This window comes from Drosophila willistoni (assembly GCF_018902025.1).
Source record: "Drosophila willistoni isolate 14030-0811.24 chromosome 2L unlocalized genomic scaffold, UCI_dwil_1.1 Seg196, whole genome shotgun sequence".
NCBI lineage: Eukaryota > Metazoa > Arthropoda > Insecta > Diptera > Drosophilidae > Drosophila > Drosophila willistoni.
Window position 1 is genome coordinate 4,105,825 of NW_025814048.1, and position 25,095 is coordinate 4,130,919.

The following is a 25,095-nucleotide window of genomic DNA, read 5'->3' on the forward strand; positions in this document are numbered from 1 at the left end:
TAGTCACAACCGATTTGGCAATCGAAATAAAACTTTCGTCCGTATGTTGAAGGGTAAATATGATCTCGCTTGTTATCAGTTGACGCACATGATGTTTATTTTAATGCGTAGTCTAAGCACAAATTACTTAAAGAATAAACAAATTATTCTAACGGATGACATAAGTATTCTTAAAAGTGTATAGTAAAAAATTAGATGTAGTTAGAGAGAGAGATAGACAGAGTCACTAGTTGTAGGACATCACTTAGCTTAGATGAACAGATCAGATCAGTAGAGTTACTAATCTAAGATACATTTCGGTTTAGTAGTTTAATAAAATTTAATAAATGCAATACAAGTTTATTTAAATGCAATTTTATGGTACATAAGTAGAATAAGTCGATCAAATTTTAATGCTTGATGTTTAATTGTGGCAAGATCAACTAGCGACTCTTTAGGCTACTTTAATGATAGCATAATCAACGCATTAAGAATGAGTTTTGTCTTAAATAAATTACAATGTTTTCAAAAAATAAAACTTACAAATAAATTGTATGTTTTTTTGTTGCGATTGAACACATACATATATGTATATATCATCATCATCATCATTATTGGGATTCACATTCTTTTTCAAAAATGTTTCGTGTTTTTGTAAACTAGGTATAAATATTAAATGGCTAAATTAAAACAATTGTAAAGCGACCTGGCGCAACATAAGTAATTTCAATAAATAGTTTTCATTTTCTTGTTAATAATCGCATTTGCCATTAGCATATGCAATATTTTTAGTAGCTATGTCATCAAAGTATTCGATATTATTATTATTAATTATTAATTATTATTATTATAATTATTATTATTTTGCTGCTGCATTTAAATACTCTATTTACAAGTGTGCTCTTCGAGTACTTTTGTACAGATATCGCATTTAACCTGGCAGCACCAGTGGAATTTGCAGTTGCATCGCTCGTGTACAATGATATTCTTGGTATTATATCCTCGTCCACAGCAAAGTATAGCACAGCCATCCAGGCCCGATGAGCTCTTATGGCAAACTCGACCATGCGTTCCTAGAAAGAATAATTTATCAGGTTAATACAACATATATTTAATGATATATTCATTACTTATTCACCTGGCCATTGCAATGGACGATTGCTGCGACACCAGTCAGGACTCTCATCCAAATATATCAGGTCGTGAGCTGTAGGTACTTTAAAAAGTGTATTTTTAACTTGCAAACGTCCACGTTTGTTGAGCTTCACTTCGGTAGCTTCTTCGTATTTCTCACGCAAATAGTCACCTGAAACAATGATGAAAACAAAATTGAAATTCACATTGAATTTATTCAGCGATTTATTTAAATAAATAACATTATGGTCGAGATTTTAGCTCCATTTTAATCTTTTTCATTTCTGCCTCAACCCGCAGTAGCTCCAGTTCTAATCTCTCAACTTCATCTTCTTGCTTGGAACGTGCACTATTCAATCGGTCTAGGGCCTCCTGTCTAGAACAGACTTGACAAACCAGATTCTTCATCCAGGGCAGAAAGACTGTTAAGTCGTCCTCTTTGTTCTGAATCTCTTGAAGTTTGATCTTGATCATATTTATATCTCTGCGCATGTTCCCTATTTCAAAGACCAGACGAAATTCGTGCCGATCGAGTTGGCATAATCGAAATTGTGATTTCTCAAAGAAATCTGCATCTGCAGAGTTATACATTTTACTCATTTTGTAAGATACATTAAATTGTACAAATTAGTAAGAACAATGCTTATTCTCTAACTTTGTTTCCAATGTCTTATTGATTGAGTTCGATCGGGCTTTTAATTTAACTTAGTTACTTGTTTACTTTAACTTGGCAAAATCTCAGATATCGGAAGTTTGATTATACCAATGAGGAGAATTTACTGACTATTATTTACTTTATGTTTATAGAGTATTATTTCCATATAACATACATAAAAAGAGAACGAGTTTTGCAGTTACGATGCATTCCTTGTCTTCATTAGGCAATCTTTTTAAGTATTGCAGCCGATTGTCACAACCGCAGTTCTGCAACACCTAATCTAACACCACGCAGAACTTTACCAGCTCATCGAAGGCTAGGAAGGACATAAGAACTATCCAAGGCAAGCATTTTAACCATCTGGAGGCTACTACAATTCCTAGATTTAGCAAGTACTTTCAGTTAAGATTTTCTCTTTCTACCTAAGTGCTTCGAAATGGAGCCTAGCTCTGTGGCAATCCACTTTGATCTTCATATGTACTCAAAAACATACATATGTATCCAAGTGTTAAAGGACACTCAAATGGCCTAATAAGTAAACAAAATGTTTACCACTTGATCCTTATGAACTAAGAAAAGGAATAGGTTAATGCAGGGTGTTTGAGCTGAATGACATCTTATTTTAAGGAAGGTATTGAAGTGCAAGGACACTTCAATATTTGTTTATTTGTTTTTCTTACCAATTTCTCTTATAGATGACAACTGCTGCCAACATGTAATCAAACTGCATGAACCAGAGACTCCATGGCATTTGCAAGTAATTCTGGTTTTTTTAATAACAGCCTGAAAAAAAAAAACAATATAATAAATAATTCAGTAAGTTAATATAGCCATTCTTGTTTTGTTTTTCAAATTCTCTTAATGTTAAGAACATAAGAATGTAATTTAAATACATTTTAAGGAAGAGACTACTTGAGAATATTCGTTGTAATTAAACAGTTTTGGCCTTGCTTTGATGTCAAGTGGTCTGGTTAGTGAAATTTGAAATCTGAGCATCCAATGACATCTGCTTGCTTGTCTTGGCCTCCGACTACTTCAATTGATACTTGACTCGTGTTGGTATTAAGTGTCATAGAGACTCGTGTTCATTTAACACATTTGAAAGTCATGGAAATTTGTGTTAAGGTGGGCATTAAGATAATAGCAGAGTAGCATATTGTAATTTAAAACACTTCGTTCTATTAAGCAATCAACTTAGGTGGAAATTTTAGACCTTAATCTTATATATGTATTTCCTTTTAAAGTTACTCACCCGTCGGCCTGCTTCATTGTTGTGCAAATTCATTAAACTTCGTGCCTTGGACGTGGCGGGACTGCGAGGCTTGCCATCTGAATCGATTCCTCTGACATTATAATTGGCACCACTGTTCGAGGGATCTGGTGCATCAGCAATGACTGCCCTCTGATTCTTTCGCTTTCGTTTTCGTCGTTTGTTGTTGTTGTTATTATTGTTGTTGTCTCCATTGAAAACTTTCGAATTTAAAATTTCCCGATTAATTTTCTCCTGAAAATATGAAAATATATATAAAGAAACTGTGTAATTGTGTCTGATTGATGCCTCACCTGTAATTCCATCATCTCCTTGCCCTGCAATTTCGAATTGAGTATTTCCTTTGTTATACGTTGTTGTAGCTCTAATAAGTCTTCATTGTTTATATGGGTGTCGGATCCCTTGTCATCGTCCTTTCGGAACAATGACTGCATTGTGGTTGTCGCAATAACTCTGTCTGATTGATTACTATTGCCTCCGCTTGACGCCGTGTCATTGTTAGCTTCCAGCGACTTCACCGTGGTGGTTGCAATCAGAGATTTGTCTGGATTATCCATTCCACCTGTTTTCGCATCATCACCCTGCATTTGATTCCATTTTTTCTGCTGCTGCTGCTGTTGCTGCTCCCGCAAACGTTTCCTCTCTGTGCTTCCCACTCCCCGGGTTTCCCGTCGTGACTCTTTTTCACGCACATCAATAAAATCCGTAGCAAATCTGTTTCAAACAAGAGATTGATTGATTATTGAATAAGTTATCTGCAGTGACACTTCCTCTCATATCGAAATCACGTGTTCAATTTGAGTTTGAAAGCTCTTTTTCCCCCAACTTATCATTACTTACTTGTAGGCGTACTCGAGATTGTCGCCACAGCCTCCCCAGGTCCAGTCATCATGCAGTTGCTTTGGTCGCGATCCACGCGAACATCCACATGAAGCCAATTGACCGTCTCTACAGGCACGGGCTATGAAACTTGTGACCGTGGCCGCTGCCAAGGCGTGTATGAAGGCCATCTCTGGAGCAGCTGTTCAGGGGATTTGCGTAAACTTATTTAGTTTAAAATTAATATACAACTCTAGTAATAGGCTCACCTAAGCTTGTCATAGGACCAAACACTGTGTCGTCCTCTGTTGTGCTGCAATTCCAGCGACGATTTTTAAATTGAAATTGACATTCCTGCAATAGCAATTGATAAATTTTTATAAATGTTTGATTTAAAAAGAATATTTTAAGTTTTACATTCATCCACATGTTATACCCTTGCAAAGGTCATTATAAACTTGTTCAATATCTGTCTGTCTGTATATACATAGGTATCAATCCAACCTCTACTCTCAGATTTTGTCATTTAACCCTTTTTGTCTAAAGTAGGAAGTATATATGTCAGAAGTAGACCTATCAGAAAACTACAGACAGCTAGGTACAAAAGAAATGTCGAAACTTAAAAATATAATTAACTCCTATACGTGTAAAAGACACAGCTTGCGTCTAGCAATGCGTTTTTTCGACTGCTCAAAATAGAGACGAAATGAAATGCTATTGGGAAAATTGAGACGTAGAAAGTTTATTACAGAAACCAGAGGGCCGGGGCTAACTTCGACCGCGTCAAAGTTTGTATACCCTTGCAACTTTTTTGGTAACTTATTCCTTACCTATAGCCATCAAAGTGGAAAAACGTTTAAGCTAAAAGGGCTAATGTATCCGAAAGAGCGGCCTACAATCTTAGCATAGGAAATAACGAAGATATTGATCAAAGTCACTGTTTTCCACCGATCGTTCCTATGGGAGCTATATGATATAGTAACCCGATCTTTATCAAATTCGGCACAGTCATTAACAGATATATTAAACTAACAAATGTTTAATTTGAAAGCAATCGCGTCAAAAGTAATGAAGTTATTGACAAAAGTCACTGTTTTCGAAAGATCGTTCCTATGGGAGCTATATGATATAGTCACCCGATCTTGATCAAATTTGGCACAGTCGTTTATATGTGTAATTAATAACGAAGTTATTAAGAAAAGTCACTGTTCGTGACTTTGCCATTTGTATGGGAGCTATATGATATAGTGATCCGATCCGGCTGAATCCGAGATATACAACGCCTGCAGTATATACAAGCCTACATGCAAAATTTCAGCTCTGTAACTCCAACGGTCTAGGAGGAGTTTGCGTTGATCCAGACGGACGGACAGATGGACAGACGGACGGACGGACGGACGGACGGACATGGCTATTTGAACTCGTCTCGTCGTGCTGATCAAGAATATATATACTTTATATGGTCGGAAATGCTTCCTTCTATGCGTTGCACACTTTTGACCAAAATTAATATACCCTTTTTGCAAGGGTATAAAAAAGACTATATTTACAGTGGCGGCCAAGAATCTGTGACGTTTAATTTTACTATCTTTACTTTAGTTCTGATTTTCGCGTCTCCTAAGTAACATAACTTTGGTTTTTGTCACAGGTGCAAAAGACGTTTTTGCTAAAATCTTAAATATTACAGATAGAAGTACTCTTTGAAGAATTTGTAGATCTAGCAAAACTAAACAAATGATTAATATAGTCCCAACTTTAGTTTTCAAGCCAATTGAAAATCTGAATTTTGTATGGAATTTTTTTGGTCTTTTGGCCGAGGTCATTTTGGGACACTAGTCGCACCTCTCTCCTTGAACTACGAAAGATGTAAATTGAATTTTCCGTCGAATGGCATACTTTTTCTTAAAATCGGATAAAAATTAGATAGTTTATCAATGAGGGACATTTTTTGCAATGTATATCGGAGACTATATGGAACCTCTATGGAAAAATTAATAAGAAATACTCGAAATTAGACTAGAAAATTTATTTTTTAAAAGATTTTTAAAAATCCAGTCATAAATAAATGGCGATGTGTCTATAGTTTTATTCTTAAATCAGACACTGAAAGTTTATTAGAATAATATTCATATAATCATGAAAAACATTTTCCGATTAAATTCGTTTTTGAACTTACTTGTATTGCCGCACGTGCCCCTCGACTAATCGCGGGCATAACTCCTGTGTGTAGGACACAAAGTTTTTTTTGGCCATAACTTAGAGCGTTGACATTGTAGCAATTGTCAGGATTTATATCTATTGGCTCCGAGTAGGCCATGGGCACTGGAGTTGTTGTTACATTGAAGGGCTCATTGGAGCCCATAACGCCATATTGGGAAATCAGGAAATCACGGCCACTGGCAACATCCGCAGATGTCATCACAATATCCTGATCGAAAAGATTTGCTGGATGGGAGAACTCGTTGAAAATCTTTTCAACTGTAGAACCACCCGCTTGTCCCGACGAACCGGAACCGGTATTACGGGTTCGTTGCTGAGAACGCGCTACGCGAGACAACAACTGAACCTCTGTGCCATCGGACGAGGGTGCAAATGAGGATTGACTCTTGAGTGAATCGGGTATCTCAATGGATACCGCAAAACGTTTAGTATTATTGATTGTTTGGATGATGGGCTCAAAGCGTGGCTGCATGAACTCTGCCTGACCACGGAACCACTCATCCCGCTCGCGTTGTCGCTGCTGCTCCTCACGACGACGTTGCCGGATGCATTTCGGTGAGTCCGGATTACGCAGACAAGCGGGACGCTTTGTGGGACGGAGACTTGCCGGATCTGGCGTTGTGGTAATGGGAGTTGTTGGGCGTATTGTTGTCGAAGTTTGACCTCCATTCAACAAGTGCACTTGTGGTTGTTCCTGCTCCTTGGCCCCATCCACTGCACTGGCGCTGCCAGCCCCGCCGACGGGCTGCAGAAATGTGGAAACATTGTTCACTTCCTCCTCGTTGTGATAGTAGCCACCGAAGGGCTGCTGTCCCGGGGTGTGGGCACCCTGTGGCACCTTGCGGGTGGGCGGTGCTATGGGAGCTGCATACTGGAATACAGGTCGTTGCTGGCGCTTCACACTCGCTGGCGAACTGGGCGCCTGCTTTGCTTTATCCTTTTGTAAGCTGGGAAATTTAACAAACTTGGACTCAAAGTTGTTATTACTTTTTGTCATATTGTGCAAGAACAATATGTGTTTTTTTAGATCGTCTATATCAGATGTGGGGTCTGGGTCTGGAGGCGTTGTTGTGCTAGTGTATGTTGCGGTTGTGGCACGTCGCCGTGTATTGGAAGAACTGTAGCGGGTGGGCGTAGCCCCGGTAAGGCGTGAAGGAGTAGGAGACATTTGCGGGTCTGGTGATGCATTTTTTAGGGCCATGGGCACAATGAACTTACGATCCTCGTCAGTTAAACTAGCTGGTAGACCATTCTCATCGGTATCATCATCGAGCAATATGATTTGCTTTTGATCCATTTCCTCCTGTATGGGATGAACGCGTCGAGCCTGTGCATTTGGCGGATCATTTGGCAGTCTCTTGGTAAGATCGGCCTTAACATAACCCGTCTCCGAGTCTCGCAGATCTACGGGCTTGATGAAGGTTCCAAGTTTACGCAAACCCTCCTGATGCATATATGCCTGCTCATCTTTTGTTATGTTAAGCGGTATACTGGTATTGGCCAGTTGTTCCTCCTGACTGCCGAATTCGATAAACGGGGACTTTAGACCCAGAGTCCTGAAATAGCAGAGAAAACAATTGTTTTTTGTAGTGTTCAGATGGTAATTCCATTGGAGCAAATACAAAGTCTATCTGGCACTTAAGGTTTTTTGCGGCATACTAAAAATTATTAAGCAATTTTTATTCTTGTTTATATCAAGGGTTTTTCTACACTTCTAACTGTCGAGGAATATGAAAAATTACCAGAAGTCAAGAGTACTTAAGAGGCGTAAGATAATTCACGTTAGCAATGTGTCATGAACTTACAGAAATTGGCAAATTTAATCGTTAAGTAAGTTGGCTAAGTTTATTTTTAAGGTGTGAGATTCAAGATTTATTTAGCTATATTTAGTGTTTTTCAGTGCAGAATATTAAATACACATATGTATGTTCGTTTGAGGTGCTAGCTATGTATGTAGATGTCAACTCATTTTAAAATTAATTAATGAGAAAAACTTTGTCGTGTAGTCTTATAATTGTGACAAAACACTTTTCTATTGGATAAGATAAAGGCAGTTTAAACAATTAAAACAATTTGAAATATTTCAACAACAACAGAAACGAGAATATCTATGACAACTGAAGCACATGATAGTAAGTTTGATTTCGCAATAAAAGGCGTGTGCAATATACCTTATCCACACTATTGAAGCACTTTCATTGTCAAAGTAATTCGATAAAGCAATGGCAAACTATTTGAGCTCTTTATTACTGACCATTGGATTGGTTGTGTGCATCGCTTACCTGGTGCCAGGAGCAAGTGCAGGAAATGATTATCTGTGGGGCGAAATCGGACCCAATGACTACAAACTGGCCAAGGATACAGTGAAAAAGGCATTCTTCGTGGGCCTCGTCCAGACGAGCACCTACACATTTACCCAGAAGGTGAGTCACGGCCGTGAGTCATGTGTTCAGTCCGTAACTAATGACTAATGAGATTCTCTTGCAGGATAACTTGAATGCTCTAACCATTACTGCCATTCAAGTTACCGATAAGAAGAAGAGTAATGGAGCAACTGCCCAGCTAATCAGCGGCGGACCCGGCTCAAAGGGCGCCACCATCAAATTCAAGTCCAAGCGTGGCTATGGCATTAAAGACGTTGTTGAGATATGGGGACGCTAGACATTGAATTATTTGAAACCAAATATATATGCTCTGGCAATTAAATTGAATGGTATACTTTGCACTTTCTCTTGGAAATTTGATCAAAACGAAATATTATCATCCAGAAATAAACTCTTACAAGGTAATTAATCAGGTCTGTTCCGATTTTCAATTACACTTTAATGGTTAATCACATAGATAAGAATATGTTGTTTTGAGAGTACAGTGGTTTGTGTCTTGCTTCTGACCACGGTAAAGAAAAATTAAATAGCTGACAGCATATGACTAAAAAGATAGTTTTAACTTAGTATGACAGTTTTAATAATGTTTCTTAAGACTTGCACATTGCAGTCCTTGTTATCTTGAAAACAAGAGTGATACCTTGCTAATTTAAAACAAACATTTTATGGTATTAAAGTCAAGATTTAGCATCATTGGGAAAATGTGATGAAAATTTGACAAATTCGGGTTCTACTATCATTTCCTTAAGAGGGAGAGTTTATTGTATACATGTTTATCAGATAATTAAGCGTTGATTATAAATTTTTAAATTTTTTTTCTTTGTAAATGATACATATATCTTTAATATTGGAATTACAACACTTTTGACAAATAATCAATTTGATTTGTATGGACTAGAAACAAAAACGTATAGCCCTGATTTGCAATAAGAAAATGTTGAAGAGAGGCCAAATAAAAATAACTTTAATAATATAGATTGCGGAGTGAAATTGCGTATAAACACTAAATTGGATTAATGGTATAATTCTGTTTAATTTGATCGTGATGATCCATCTCTTTGGCTTTTAATGTTATAGTAGCATTATAACCACAAAAAGATTTCCCAATTTCACACACAGTTTCAGTTTTGTATGAAAATATGACAAAAGGGTTCGCATTCTTCATAGATCCGGCCCTGTCTATTTAGACGTTGAAATTGATAAGCGAAATCTTAGAGCACTTTTCTCCACGTCAAGATAATTACATGTTCCTCAGTGGGAATTTACTATCAGTCTTTTGAAATAATGAATAATTTGTTCGCAGTTTATTTTAAATATTTGAATATTTATTTCTATAACCTCACAAAAAGAGTGTAATTATTTTCCTTGTTCTAAAATCCTGCATGTAAGCTTTGAAGTTCCATAACGCTTCATATTTATAGGATTTAGCTGGATGGGAAAATATCATTCTGAAAATCTATCGAATAACTTGTACGTTTCCTTTTTGATTGGCACCATCATCCTAAGTTAATATTTAATACTACAAAATTGAAATAAAATTGAGTGACCACTTCAATGCGCATTACGGTGGTATAATTTAATAGGTCGTTTTTTTCGAAGAATTTTGACTTCTTAGTTTAATCACTTTGTATTCACTATATATAATAGGTAGAACAAAAGTAACGAATGAACTCGAAGCTGTGTAATATTAACCGATTATATTACACATTATATTACTCGGCTCTTGCGTTTATATATTTGTGTATTATAAAAATGGTTTATATTTTGTTAGACACATTAGTCTTGCACATATTAACTGACACGATTTCGGACTATATAAAAGATATTAATCTTAGATATAATAGAGCAATTGATTACAAAGCTATGTTTTATTAAAAAAAGTATTTTTTGTGTTGTTTAGCCCAAATTCAATAACTTATACCCATTCCATGCGACAAAATTAATAGGTTTTATAGAGGTTTCCTCTAGAAATTTAAGTAGTTTTTGTCAGTTTATTTTAAATTTTAAATAAAAGTAACAACGGTGCAGCACTCTGGGAACGTTTTTAAGCATTTCTGTTTTGTTTCTTGATAAAAACATCGTTGACAAAATGGTGAGGTTGAGAAGATTTACAACCGAATCATCATGAAATATTGGTAAGAATGTTAACGACTAACCAAGGATATAATGAATCCACATTCATTACTCTATGCCGTTAAGATCACTGACGAGAAGACCAATCCACATCCCAGCTAATTAATGACGGCCTCGGATTAACAGGCGCCACTATACAACTCAACCGTGGTCCAACCGTGACTTTGGCTTAAGAAACATAGTGAAAATAAGGGGGTCGCTAGACAATAGAATTTTTCTTCATTCTTTCTTTTTCTTTTTCGAAAATTGATCAGATTGGATGCACCTGTTTCATGTTGTTTGCCAGTTACAACCAAGAACAGTTACAAGCTGTTTCAACATAGTAATGGGTAAATAATATCTCAATTCCATCACTGAGATACACCCAAACAGGTGTCATTGAGGCAGACGTTGGCACTGACACTATTCTGACACTATTATCAAAGTGGGCCAACTGTGGGCAGCGATTTAAGAACCGAATCGATATCGAACCTGCCCTATAAAAACGAAACCAAACAAACACCCAAGCACAGTATACTTTCATCTTTGCATCCAAAAAGAGATCTGCTCCAAAAATGTACCATAACTTCGTACTGGTATTGCTGCTGCTGGCCTCCGGCCTCTGTCTGATCAATGGTCTAGGCAATTCAGGTGGCAACGACTATACATGGGGCACCAAAACCACAGCTTCAACACTCATCGCCGACGTGATTGTCACCAAAACGAAGAGTCTCATGTCGACGACGACCCAAACGTACGCGCTGACCCAGTCTGGCACAGCTCTTACCATCACCTACATTCAGATAACGGATCTGAAGAAAATGCGAGGTGCCACAGCAGCAATCACATCCGGCGGAGTGGGATCCACAACAGTGGATGTCACTTTCACATCGGCACGGGGAGCCAGCATTAAGTCAAGAATTCAAATATGGGGAACTTCATAAAATATCACTTTTATATTAATAAAACATTTAAAAAATGCCACCAATCGCCATTAAGGTCAATGTGGATTGTTTTAAAAAAAAAAAAAGTAAAAACAAGCACAATTTTTTCGTTATTTAAACGCCATTTAAAAATATCACACATATAAGTTTTCTTTCCCCCAACAATTCTTTCATTCCTTTTTCTTGGATTCACTTTGAGTGCAATACCTCAGATTTCTACTTGAATGGCTCGAACCAGCGGCTTTTTAAAAGTACAGGACTTTCGTATTTAGCACATCGACTTAAAACCACATCCAAAATTTGCTCTAATTGACGGTGAAAGTTCTCCAAAACTATAGAGCACGAATTTGAAATTAGCAAGATATAAATTAGAGATAATAAATTAAAGTACATAGAACATATAAAAATCGTAGAATAACAGGCAAAAGTTTTTAAACTCATTCAAAAAGTTTTCGCATAATATGCCATTTTATATCCTAGCACTCTTGAAGAAACACCCTGCAATTGTATTCAGAATTCTATTTAAGTGAAAAATTACTTTCTGAAAATTCAAAAATTTGGGAGATGAAAATGTTTGCCAAAGTTGACAAAAAGAGTTGGGCAAAAAACTTTGCACCTTCCTCAATTTTTTAACTTTCTAACTAAATTTAACACTTCTGTCTTTAGGGATTTCAAGGGCTTAACAGGTTTCGTAAGAAGTAAGATGTACAAGTTAAAAACCCAATCAAGACAACTATGGCATAGCCACTCTGGTGCGCATCCGTTTATAAACAAATTCTTAACAGATTCTTAAACAATGACATATTAAGACCAATTTTGCTTGCCTTTTCTTAAATATTGACGAGTTTCCACTGTAAACAAATCTTAGATACACATGTAATTAAATTAAATGTTCTTTTTTGCTTGAAGAATTGAATGTTTACGCAACTCTGAACATTCCATTTTTTATAGTTCTATTTCTTATAACAATAAATCATATATGGGAAGCTTTTATTTCAGAAAACGTTTAAACAAATACACTATGGTGTACTTCATATTTTTGACTTTGCTTTGCTTCTATTGGAATAAGAACTACACACAAAACAAAGAGGACAGAGAGAAACAGTTGACCATAAAAGATTCAAAACATCATGCTCATCATAAAATTGAGCATTAGACAGCAGAAAAATTGGCAATCTATGTTGGCATAGGGAAAAAGACGCAATAGAGTTGCTAGAAGATTAGCTAGAGTTTCTTCTATATCAACATATGTATATTATTTACTTTACTATAACTAGACTATTGATACACCAAATTATAAACAAGTCACAGTTGGAACCTCACATATCTATGTATGTTTTTTAATAGTCAACAATTTTTAAAATAGTTGTGATTATAGTTCTAAACTTGATTGCTCTTTTGAAAATGTAAATATATGTAAAATGGTTTTTATCCAACTTCCAAAGAAATTTCATTTGGTAATTTGAGAAAAGATTGATAAAGTTATTCGTTTCTAAGTATAATGTATTTAACTTTAAATGACCCAACATACATAAATTTCCATAAATTTAATCTGATACCCACAAATTCTTTGAATTCTTGGAAAAAGAAGTTCCATATTGAAATATTATTGATCCCTCAATAGAGACGCCACTACAAAATGTTTTATACCAGGTTTCCATATAACTTTATGAAACGTTTCAAATGTCTTTTCCACCTTATTATTAATTGACCCTCATGAAATTTGTTTATTTGTTTGCATGGCCAAAGTGATTAATAATTTGCCACGTAAACAAGGAATCTAAATATTTCGGTCAATATATATAAATTGATGTGCCCTCCTGCAGTGCTCATAATTATAAACAATATTGTAATATTTATGAATCGATTGAGAAACAAAACATTTATCACACCTTTTGAATATATGATGCATACATAGCTTCTAGTTTCTTGATCTTTATTGGGTCACGATACAATAATTTGTTGAATGGATAGGGATATTGTTTTATAGTAAAATAATTCTTACAAGTAAAATAAATGTACATTAAATACTTATATTTGACATTTATTTTATATTTATATTCTGCTTATGTGTTTGTTTGCTTTTGCTTTTAGAGTTTCACTTTTTAAGTTTCGATATTGATAATTTAGTTAATTATTTTCCATAGATTTCAACTCGGAATATTAATCCATAATTGTATTGTGATTGCAGCTTGATGTGGACAAAATTGAAACCGGGACCTCCAGAGTAAATTGTCGCATGGCCGCCCGTGTTGTTTGTCACCTGGTCGAATGCCCGGATTCCCGTAATGATACGCCCATTACCAATGCCCTGAAGTATTTGGGATAGGTACAATAAATTGTTTATATATGCATGTATATATATATGTAAATACTTGGATGAATGATGCCCAATATAGACAGTTGGAAAATCCCCTACAAATGCTACAAAGAGTCGTCTTCTTTTTGATTTACTGAGGCGCAATCGAAATATTTTTAGCAATGAGACGAACGTTTTCGCAATATGGCATCCGAATAGCTCTGCTTTGACATGAATTGATAAGGTTTTCAAATTTTAAGCATGCAGTGTCAATAAACTAGTATATACTCTAGCCAAATTTGGCAATAAGAAAAGATAATTTACAAAATGATGAACCATCATAAAAGTTGAGTAGATTGGTTTTAATATCAAATAGCGATTGGTATATAAGTATTAATGATAATACAGAAACTCATCTTCGAAGGGTATTAATACTTCTTCATAGGGACAATCGCATATTGCAAAAAAATACCCTATATTCGAAGACCAATTACATGCGAATTTGATTACGTACATGTGCTTGATTAAAAAATGCGATTTTTTTTCGTTTTTTTTTTTTTGGCGATGTTGATTAACTTTTATGGCAAAGTTGATTTAAAAGAACATAGAGCTTTAATAGCATATACATATGTATATATATATATATATATATATAGCCTCGGAATTGTTTAAAGCGAAAGTATTTTGCTGTCACATAATAATTTCGTGATTTAATATTTGTTATTAAACATTCAAGTATTTTGTTCGTCATGAAAATGAAACATGATTCTCATTTGATTTATAGAAAGTTTTTTTGACTTGTAAATTGAGTTTTTCAAGTTTTTGAGTTCTTTTTATCATATTTATAAAACTTATTGCAAATGATTAAAATTGGAAAATAAAAATATTCATTAGAATAGTTCTCAGAAATTCTTATAAATTGTTATTTCAAAAACTGAAATATTTAATCAATTATCGTTTTATTAAAAATATTACTATTTTTGGAGTTTACATTCATTATGAATGGAAAATACAGTATAAACTTTTTTAAAATGGGGAAATCAATAGACATATTCCAAAAAGCAATATATAAACCGCAAGCCCATAACTTAGTAGCTTTTGATTGACTTCGATATCTTATGTTTCATTTCAAAATCATGAAAACTTTAACCTAATCGCTTCAAGTTTTTAAATCTTAACAAATATTGAGATAGATTCGAAGCAAATTTAAGTAAAATTGAATCCAAAATGTAGTAAGACGTTTACGTATATCATTTTGCATTAACGTTTGAAAGTTCTGTCTTTGTATCATTCCTTTATAAATAGTTAATTGCTCATTAATATAGATAGCAAGTAGGTTATCATACTTCAATCATTCAAATAAGTAATTTAATTTATAAAGAATTAACTATATCATACAATATGTATAATTAATAAGAAGGCTTGGAATTTTCAACGTAAAATATGGCAATCAAATAGAGAGTAAGTATTCCAATTATTTAAGTAAGAAATTTGATTTATAAAGAAATAACTATATGATAAGAACCTAAAGAACCTAAAGAAGAATTATACGTTTGGAATTTACAAAAAATATAATTTGTAGATTTTTTGAACAGTTTTTTTTAAAGATTATTTTACCATTTTTTTTTTCTTGAAACGAAGAACCAAATTGACAACCAATTTAATTTTTAGATTGCCTTTAAGATGGAATGAAAATTAATATGGGATTTCATAACAGAGTTACTTGAAATCATGTCAAATAAAAGAAATATTAAAATTAGTTTCATTAGAGAAATATTTTGAAGATGAGAAAATATGCAAAATGGACTATTTGATTGGAGCCCAGAGGAAATGACGAATATTGGATTATATTAGAATATTGATCTTGGATTAGACTCTTCTCACGCTTTTTGGAATTTGTTTTCAATAGTTTCGAAAGTGCAAGTTAGGGCATTGTGCGGTTTTTTTTTTTGTTTAAATAAGCATCCGCCAAAATATATATGTACGAAAATTGCGGAACAATGGAAAAGAGATAATAGACAAAATCAGCATGAATAAATGTATGTATGTATGTACATACAATATATGTATACATTCATATAGTGAATGTTCTCACATAGAAGACGCGATAAGTTTAGAATTTTAGCTCTCCGATCCGATCCGAGGGCCCCAACTGAACTAAGGCTAGATGAAACGATGAAGAAGATGCGAAAGATCGAATGTTGCGCCATTAAATATTTAGATGCTTACATTTTTCGGATATTTAATTTCATGATGGGCATATTTGCCCGGCGATGAGGCATTCACGACATTTTCCGCATGCAACAGTTGAGCCGAGTTCGAGATGTTGCCCCACGTGCTCGATACGGCGTAGGCGGTTGCCACACAGCTTGCCACAAGTAAAACATTCATCAGCAACTTATTATTGTAATCAGCCATTTTTCTATAACGATGATGATGATGTTGATGATGATGTTGATGTTAATGCTGATGTCGTTGATGTAGGAGAAAACTCTATGCGATAAGTGTCACACACTATTTTTAGAAACAATTTGAACTTGATGCTGATTTTCTATTGAGATGCCGCCGACTCAAGCTGCTGGTAGTATTTTAGTATATAGTTGTAGTTGTAGTTGTATTATCGCCACATGTGCAAGTTTGTAAAATTCACGCTTATCAGTTGTGCGTAGTTTGAGCTACATGGAGCGTGTTTTATATATGAGAGTCCATGTGAATGTACATCCGAGTATTTATAATTTATTGAACGCTTAGAGAGTGCCGGTACCGCCTATGTTAAGTACTGATCTGAAACTAATTCATGAAACTGAAGGCAACAAATTTTCGACAAATGGCATTCGAGTTGTTCATGGCGTTCATGTTTTGTTCTCATTTAGAATTATTTAAATGCTGAGTTAAACTTTCTCTTAGTCGCACTCAAGAGTTGGCTTATCAACAAGCCTGTGAGTGCCTTTTGTTTTAAATGAGAGCTGGCAAAATGCATTCAATATATAATTATGTATAGATGCTTCATTCTATTTAATGTTTGATTCATAAACATGAAGCAATTTACGCTCATTGCATCCCATCTTAATACATATAAGTTTAGTCTGTTATGATGTCTAGTTTAGGTAAAGTGCCTATTTGTAGTGATTAAATTAAGATTACAATACCTTTGGTTTAAAATGATATCACAGAATTTATTCAAAAAATTGAATCATTTGGAAGTTTATTGAATAAACTTATGAATACGAGCTGATAGCCAAGTATTTTTGGGTCCTTAATTGTTAATTTAAAAGAAACTTATTTTAGGAGTCCCAATCGAACCCATAAGAAAGATAATATTTTATTCAGGTTTAAGTTTAAAAATCAGGAGCGAAATTTAATCAATAAGGACACCATCTTTTAAGGTATTCATTATCACCTTTAAAATAGGACGATAATTTCTATTAATTTTTAAAAATCCTAGTCATATTTTTACGATTCTAAGGCCATTACTGTAATCTTTCAACAAAGATGCTTTATTCCAAAGATTTTAATAAGTCCTATATCATTCCCCAGGAACTTTGTATGTATTTTCGACCAACAGCTGCTGTTATCACGAGGAGCAGGAGGTCCAGGAGGTCCAGAATTTGACCATTTCCTTCTTTTTTATGCATCTTGTATCGATATTGTGCTATCCCTAACACCAAAAGTTTTAACCCACTGTTCTAGTTTGATCTTATTTCGTTACGCACTTTTCGATTAGACCCCACAACATTTTTATACCCTTGCAAAAAGGGTATATTAATTTTGGTCAGAAGTGTGCAACGCATAGAAGGAAGCATTTCCGACCATATAAATTATATATATTCTTGATCAGCATGACGAGACGAGTTCATATAGCTATGTCCGTCCGTCCGTCCGTCCGTCCGTCTGTCCGTCTGTCCGTCCGTCTGGATCAACGCAAACTCCTCCTAGACCGTTGGAGCTACAGAGCTGAAATTTTGCATGTAGGCTTGTATATACTGCAGGCGTTGTATATCTCGGATTCAGCCGGATCGGATCACTATATCATATAGCTCCCATACAAAAGGCAAAGTCACGAACTGTGACTTTTCTTAATAACTTCGTTATTTTCTGAGCTATTGTCATGAAATTTAGTATTAGTGAGTTAATTACACATATAACCGACTGTGCCAAATTTAATCAAGATCGGGTGTCTATATCATATAGCTCCCATAGGAACGATATTTCGAAAACAGTGACTTTTGTCAATAACTTCGTCACTTTTGACGCGATTGCTTTCAAATTAAACATTTGTTAGTTTAATATATCTGTTAATGACTGTGCCGAATTTGATAAAGATCGGGTAGCTATATCATATAGCTCCCATAGGAACGATCGGTGGAAAACAGTGACTTTGATCAATATCTTACTTTTTTCCTATGCTAAGATTGTTGGCCGTTCTTTCGCAAACATTAGCCTTTTTAGCTTAAACATTTTTCCACTTTGATGGCTATAGGTAAGGAAAGAGTTACCATAAAAGTTGCAAGGGTATACAAACTTTGACGCGGTCGAAGTTAGCCCCGGCCCTCTGGTTATAGCTAACCTTACCAAGCTGTTATGCTTAATTTACCCTGAAAATTTAAGCAATAGGAACACCTAGGTTATTAATCATAGATATATACCGATATATTAGACTTAATACTTATAAATTACAAATAATAACTCATTTTATTACTGTTTTTCATGTATGTATCTCTGCTATTTCTTAATCGATTATAACAATCAAGAGGGTGAAAAATTCAATTGACCGAGGCGCCTTTTAAATTTTATATACCCAATATGCCATGTTATGCTATATCGCAAGTTTAGATCCATATAGAATAATATATTAGCATAAGACTTGATGAAAATTTATGTGCTAGAACCTGAGCAAAATGTAGTCAAATGAGTTTTCTACTTTCATTTAAGTCAAAGAATTTCCAAAATTATTCAAACGAATATAAAACTATCCGAAGGTACGATTTATTTTAAATATAGTTATTAACTGAGATATTGTTCAAAATGTGGTTATGAAATAGTTTTAATACAAACAGTTGACTTAACGAAAAGTAAAAACGTCAGTGCTAATAATATATATTAGGATTAAAACGTTGTATATTTTTATCCCTTGTAAAACAATTTAAAACATTTCAATCCTTGAATTAAATGTCATTACTCATTATTGCCCTCCATTGTAATGCATATTAATCACTTGAATAATTTAAAATATTTGCATATTGTGCAAATACAAAAAAAAAGGTTTCCCAATTAAAATTATTTCTTTCCCATTGACGAGAAAATCTTCATTTATTAGATAATCCTTTCATTTAAAGCTTCAATTATTAAGTGAGAATTGTAAAAGCAATTAAATTAATCAAAATAAGACTCAATTTAAATCTTGATTTATGACATTAAAATGGTATTGAAAACTTGTTACTTACATCCATGTGGGCACACCCTGTAATCCAGTTACGGCATCAACACCTGCCGTCAAGAGCAGGTAAAACATCCACAACGAAAAGTGCTTTCTTTTAAGAAATTCCATTTTGTGTGATTTGGATGTAGGGATCACGCGTCTTGGTCTTTTTGATATATGTATGTATATATGTATATATATTTTTAAGTGATTTGGGATTCAAATTTTGGTTCCCACCAAGTTCAACCAGACTGAGGCAATTATATATTGATGCAATCGGTTGTTGTTTTTTCAACGATTTTCTCGTTTTCTCGCGCACATTTTGTATATCCCGTAATCAACACGCACTTTTCCGTCTGATCTTTGGAAATGTGAATAAATGTGAAATGTAAAGAACAAGTTGAACCTCTTCTTTCAGCATTGAACAAACATCATAGAGAGATGAGTGCCTTTAATTATTATATCCGGTTATTTATTCTGTTGATGAAACAAAACTGCAAATAAAAGAAAGAGTAACATTAGAATATGGCAAAAGTTTTAACCACTATTAAACTATCTGCTTTTGTTTTGTATTTAATTGGTAAAAGTTTGTACACACAAAAGTAAACTAAAGTTGTTTATGGCAAATCCTTGATTCTTAGACTTTTAGAATTTAACACGGTTCTGCAATTTCCCTTTTTAGTTTTCACATAAAGTTCTTTACAACAACAAAACAAACTCAATTAATTCAGCACAACATAGACAAAAATGTAACTTTAGACGAATATTGGTAAAGTTTTAGTTAAAAGGAAATTTGTTTAAGTATTTCAGATAATTGATTGAAGTTTGTCTAGTCGAGGTAATTTTAAAGTCATAAACTTGCTTTCAAACAAAAAGGTTTTTTGTGTGCAGATAGCAAATCTTAAGAGAAAAACTTTTAAGAAAACTTTACAACTAGTCAATTAAAATTTGTTTTTTAAATTAATATAAAGACTAAGCTTATCAATTTTTAATTCCACAAAACCAAAGACAACACAGCAAATTTAAAATAGGTAAAGAATTTAAGAACATTTCCATTTATATTGTCCCTAACTAAATGGTTCAAAGGCGACCCAAGTAAAATTTATGCAAAGTGCAGCATTTACGACTTTTAACACTCTAACCCCTTATAAAAGAGATATAAAAATAACTTTTACCCTAATTGATCAGAGTGTGTTTCAGTTTTTGAAATATTTCTAAGCCATATACATACATATATATGTATAAGCAAAGGGCCGAGCTAATTTTGGCCGTGCCGAAGTTTCTATACCCTGGGAAATTAGGAGTGCCAAATCAATGTAACAAAGAAAAAAAATAACTTTCGCGTAGGATCCCAATTGAATTCTACAATTGTATGAAAATTATTTAAAGGTTTAATATATACTTTAGCGTATATGACGTTTTTTGTTAGGTAAACTTCAACTACTTTATGCGAGTTTTTCTTTCAAACCTCTTCTTTCTCTCTCGAATATCCTAAACCAATATTAATGAAACAAAGTACAATTAACGCAAAAAGATCATCATTCTAAAATTATCAGATTTTTTATATTTTTTTTTAACATTTAACTAAGACCAAAGGACCGGGGTTAGCTTCGACTTTGTACGGGAGCTAGATGTTATAGTGGTCCGATCCGACTAAATCCAAGATATTCATCTGTGCAGAATATACAAGCCAACATGCCTAAATTTCAACCCCGTAGCTTTAACGGTCTAGGAGGAGTTCGTGATGATCCAGACGGACGGACGGACAGACGGACATGGCCATTCGAACGTGCTGATCAAGAATATATATACTTTATATGCTCGGAGATGCTTCCTTCTATACGTTGCACACTTCTGACTAAAATTAATATAAATTTTTTGCAAGGGTATAAAAAAGAGAGTTTGGAAGAACATTTTTTTTAATGAGTTACATGGTTACACCTGACATCTCTATAAGGTATATTAGGGATTTCCCATGTTTCGTTAATTACGTGGCACGTAATGTTTGTCGTTAACCGAAATTTTGTTCTTTAAGCGAAACTTTTTTTCCCAAGCAATTCTTTTCCTTATTCGAATTGTTCGTTGCCCGTGCGTTAACTGAGGGTTAACTGTGATTGAACACTCTATTTTCTGCACTACAAACATTTAATAATTATTGACAATGTTTTTCACATTTAAGGTTTAGTTTGTTGGCAAATTAAAAAAAAGTATAGCATACTTTAACATTTGGAAGGTAAACAAATAATAATAGAAATTCCACTGCCTACTTTTAGAAAGGGGTTTCTTATCGATTTTCATAAAATGAAAAGCTGCACCTGTGAGCTTTGTTCATTTCCCTTGCGTATTATGAAAGGAAAAGCCATTACAAACCCATTTTGTATACCTATGTATATTTATTAGGTGTACCAGCTTACAAATGAATTTGCTTTCACTTTCACAAAGGAAGTCACAAAGTTAAGCATACAACTAAGATGGGTTAAGTCGTGCCAAAGTTTGTATACCCTTGGAGAGTTACTAAAATCGTAAAGACAGGTGGGATTTTTGGTAAACAACAAAGTTAATGATATTTTATTGAGTTACCTCCAAATTGTTCCTATTAAACCTATCTAATATACAATGATTACAGTAATAAGAAGCGTAGATGCTAAATTTTAGCACTTTACCTCTGTAAGGAAGAGTATGCATTGCATTTTTATACCCTTTTATGAGGGTATAAAACGGTTGCTGGATTAATATCGAAGGACTTTCATCTACATTGTTAACCAACATAATAATATACCCATTTTACGAGGGCATAAAAAGGTTGCTGGATTAATATCGAAGGACTTTTGTCAGGGGAAAACCCCCTTTTCATGTTTATCCCAACTCCCACCTCTAATTGCTCGGAATTAATGAGCAGTTCAAAAGGCTTGTTTGCTTTAAAAAACTTTTTAATGTAATTTAAAACTGTTGGTAATTACAGTGAAAATAAATTAAAGAGATGCTCCTAACAAGTCAAGTAATAATTAATTAATTAGGAGTCAATAATCCCACAAACTATTAAATGCTTGATTAAAAGTATTTCAATTAAATGTTTAAATGTTTTCTATTAATAAAATGATTTCTAACACAATTTAATACAAATCTTTTAGACACATTGAAGATTCAAATAAAAATCATTGGTAGATATATTTATATGAACAATCTGTACTAGATTCAATGCTAAAAATACATTTAAAATAGCTGAGTGTCAAAAATGTCTCCTTTGTTTTAAAAACTTGAGGGCAATCGACAAAAGTTTCACTCACAAGAATATGAGAAATATGCGGAATAAGGGAATATATGTATATAAACAAAATTTATGGAGTATATCTTTATGATTTAGTGAGTTTTTTTTATAGACTTTTTTATATTGCCAAACATTTGAATAAGCAATGGATTATGCATAGCTAAGCATATTGAAATGAGGTCTGAATGAAAAGGGCTCGCTTTTTATAAGGACAATCCTTTTTCCTGGGTAAAACTTGTTCCATGGCTAAATGAAACATTAAAATAATATACAAGGTTGTTAGCTCGCTCAGGTTAGGTCGCAATTAAAAAAAAAGAAACCCTGGCCCGAGATTTATGTAAAATCGTGCAATGAGTTTTTTCTTTTTTATCCAATTGGGAATGGTTGGCACCTCGTTAGCGGCATTTTTTGTAACGATGCTTGATGGCAACAAGGACAAGTGTCTACATAGAAACTGTATAATGATGTGCCAGTTTGCTTAACTATCGGAAAAGATAAATAGAGCTCGCACCATGACCTTGAACCTAGCTACCGTTTTTCTAAGAAGCCCCCTGTTACCTGGGCCTAAAAGCGTTTATAATTGCTTCGGCCAACAGCTGTAGGGGAGACAATGATTACGCTGCACTTTTTTGTTGTTTTGGCCTTAAAGGACCCGGACCAGTTTTATCCAACTCAACTTTTTATTCTCTTTTTTACATTGCTTCCATTGTATGGTCAGTAATTATGGGTTGCATTCAGTTGTCGTAAGAGTCAAAGAACCTTTTCTGATGGCAAGGACTAATGCAGTTTGGTTCTTCTTTGATCCCAGACCGATAACAAAACAAAAACCAAAAAGAATTTTTAGAAAATGGATAGTCAGAATACTATTATTTCTTTTTTTTTTGATGACCATGATGAATTGAGCTAATAAACTTGTCTAAGAGGTATCCTCCCCTTCCCTAGCCATTTGAAACCAGTTTTTTTTTTATTTTGTGTGTGTTCCGTCTATACAGGTACAGTTACTAGTTCTGGATTGGTTCAAAGCGCTCCGATATTCAATATCCCACAAAAAAAAAAAAATTCTAACAAAGGGATGTAAGCAATTTGGTTACAAATTAGTGTAAAGTGTAATTTATGTAGAATTTATGGATGTATCTGTGTATGAATTTTATTTTATTATTTTTGTTATAGCATTGAACTCACCCCTTATTATGATGGTGTGTGTGTGTATGAGTGTTACACACACACACACATATTAGACGACCACACACACACACTGGGGACACACGCAAAAAAAAAGGACGAGGGAACTACGTTCTTTTGGTTTTCCCGCTCATTCATGTAAACGCTACTGAAACTTTGTTTCGCGTCGTGCAACAAATCAGCGCCGCAACAAAATACAATTAATCCCGGTTACAAACACGCACACGCGCACTTACATACACACACACTCACGTACACAGAGACATACATACATCCATACAATGGTATATATGTATGTACATATGTATGCATTATGCAGAAAGCAGCTCACGAAACCCTTTCAAATCGAATTGCTGGGTAACCTTTCGTCATGCGGATAAAATCCTTTTGCCACACATATGTACATACACACACACACATACAGACACACACACACGTAAATTTTAGCTTACTGAGGCACACACACAAAAACTTGTATTTTTGTTTGTATGTTTTTGTTTTGAAACAAATCTCGTGCGTACATTTATAAAGGGACCACACATAGATACATATACATATATATGTACGTATGTATATATGGGCTTACATACATAAACATACTAAATGCGTAAATGTATGCATGTAGATACACAACACACACACACACATACAGGTACACATTCATTCACACACAAATATCATATGCATCATATAGATTTATGTAAATTTGTATTTGTATATATGTCTTTATATATGTATGTATGTATATATTACATCGTAGACACACACTGATTTTTGACGATGCTACCGAATGATAATTAAAGACGAGACGCGCGGGTAGTGAGTTAATTCGTTAGTATCTGCATCTGCATACATACATATATGTGTGTCTATGTACATACAGACATAAAAAAGTAAAATTTACTTTCATTTACAGACAATTGGTACATACACACACTCTACATAATACAAGTCCTGACTTTATATACACACACACACACACTAACACACTCACACGTATCTAAACGTATCTAAGATGCATCAAATTCAAATTTCGGTTGCAAGTATTAGGCACTCTTAACGTTTCCCACTGGCCAACAGTCTCACTCACTCACTCACTCACGCACTTTAAAGATATTTATATGTTGGCCGATAATATTTGAAATTTTTTAAAATTTTACCATACATAAGAGAAGTGTATGTTTGCTTTTTGTTGTATTTGAACGATGCACACACTATGTACACACAAACCTAAAAAACGAGAACTGGAATTGTATATATGTATGTATCTTAAAGATATGTATGATACTTAAAGATAGAAATGTTAACTCCAAACTCTATTAAGAGAGCCCCTGTTAACCCACAGCGAGCCGTGTTAACTCAACGAGATTACTTTAGCTCACAGCGATGGAGTTGCCAAATTGATGA

The 25,095-nt window shown here is 34.2% G+C and overlaps 4 protein-coding genes across 5 annotated transcripts; 2 read left to right on the forward strand and 2 right to left on the reverse strand.

Moving 5' to 3' along the window:
• Window positions 1–72: 72 nt before the first annotated feature.
• Window positions 73–24,955, reverse strand: LOC6640063 (protein Wnt-5). Of its 2 annotated transcripts, none has more exons than XM_047010113.1 (10): window positions 24,854–24,955; window positions 19,264–19,715; window positions 6,037–7,636; window positions 4,130–4,214; window positions 3,882–4,062; window positions 3,335–3,755; window positions 3,024–3,275; window positions 2,452–2,554; window positions 1,118–1,285; window positions 73–1,052 (listed from the first exon to the last, which is right to left on the reverse strand). In XM_047010113.1, the coding sequence occupies exons 2-10, from the start codon at window positions 19,365–19,367 to the stop codon at window positions 865–867; spliced, it is 3,102 nt and encodes a 1,033-aa protein (XP_046866069.1). In that variant the 5' UTR covers window positions 19,368–19,715; window positions 24,854–24,955; the 3' UTR covers window positions 73–864. The 2 variants fall into 2 exon arrangements, with proteins under 2 accessions (XP_046866069.1, XP_023037898.2); XM_023182130.2 differs by having other exon boundaries at window positions 24,849–24,955.
• Window positions 8,279–8,791, forward strand: LOC6640062 (probable salivary secreted peptide). Its single transcript, XM_002063465.4, has 2 exons — window positions 8,279–8,503; window positions 8,568–8,791. The coding sequence occupies exons 1-2, from the start codon at window positions 8,303–8,305 to the stop codon at window positions 8,739–8,741; spliced, it is 375 nt and encodes a 124-aa protein (XP_002063501.1). The 5' UTR covers window positions 8,279–8,302; the 3' UTR covers window positions 8,742–8,791.
• On the forward strand, window positions 10,923–11,522 carry LOC6640574. The gene is made up of 2 exons (XM_023182141.2): window positions 10,923–10,926; window positions 11,105–11,522. The coding sequence occupies exons 1-2, from the start codon at window positions 10,923–10,925 to the stop codon at window positions 11,518–11,520; spliced, it is 420 nt and encodes a 139-aa protein (XP_023037909.1). The 3' UTR covers window positions 11,521–11,522.
• On the reverse strand, window positions 13,440–16,576 carry LOC6640573 (probable salivary secreted peptide). The gene is made up of 2 exons (XM_002063463.4): window positions 16,049–16,576; window positions 13,440–13,831 (listed from the first exon to the last, which is right to left on the reverse strand). The coding sequence occupies exons 1-2, from the start codon at window positions 16,235–16,237 to the stop codon at window positions 13,655–13,657; spliced, it is 366 nt and encodes a 121-aa protein (XP_002063499.2). The 5' UTR covers window positions 16,238–16,576; the 3' UTR covers window positions 13,440–13,654.
• Window positions 24,956–25,095: the final 140 nt, after the last annotated feature.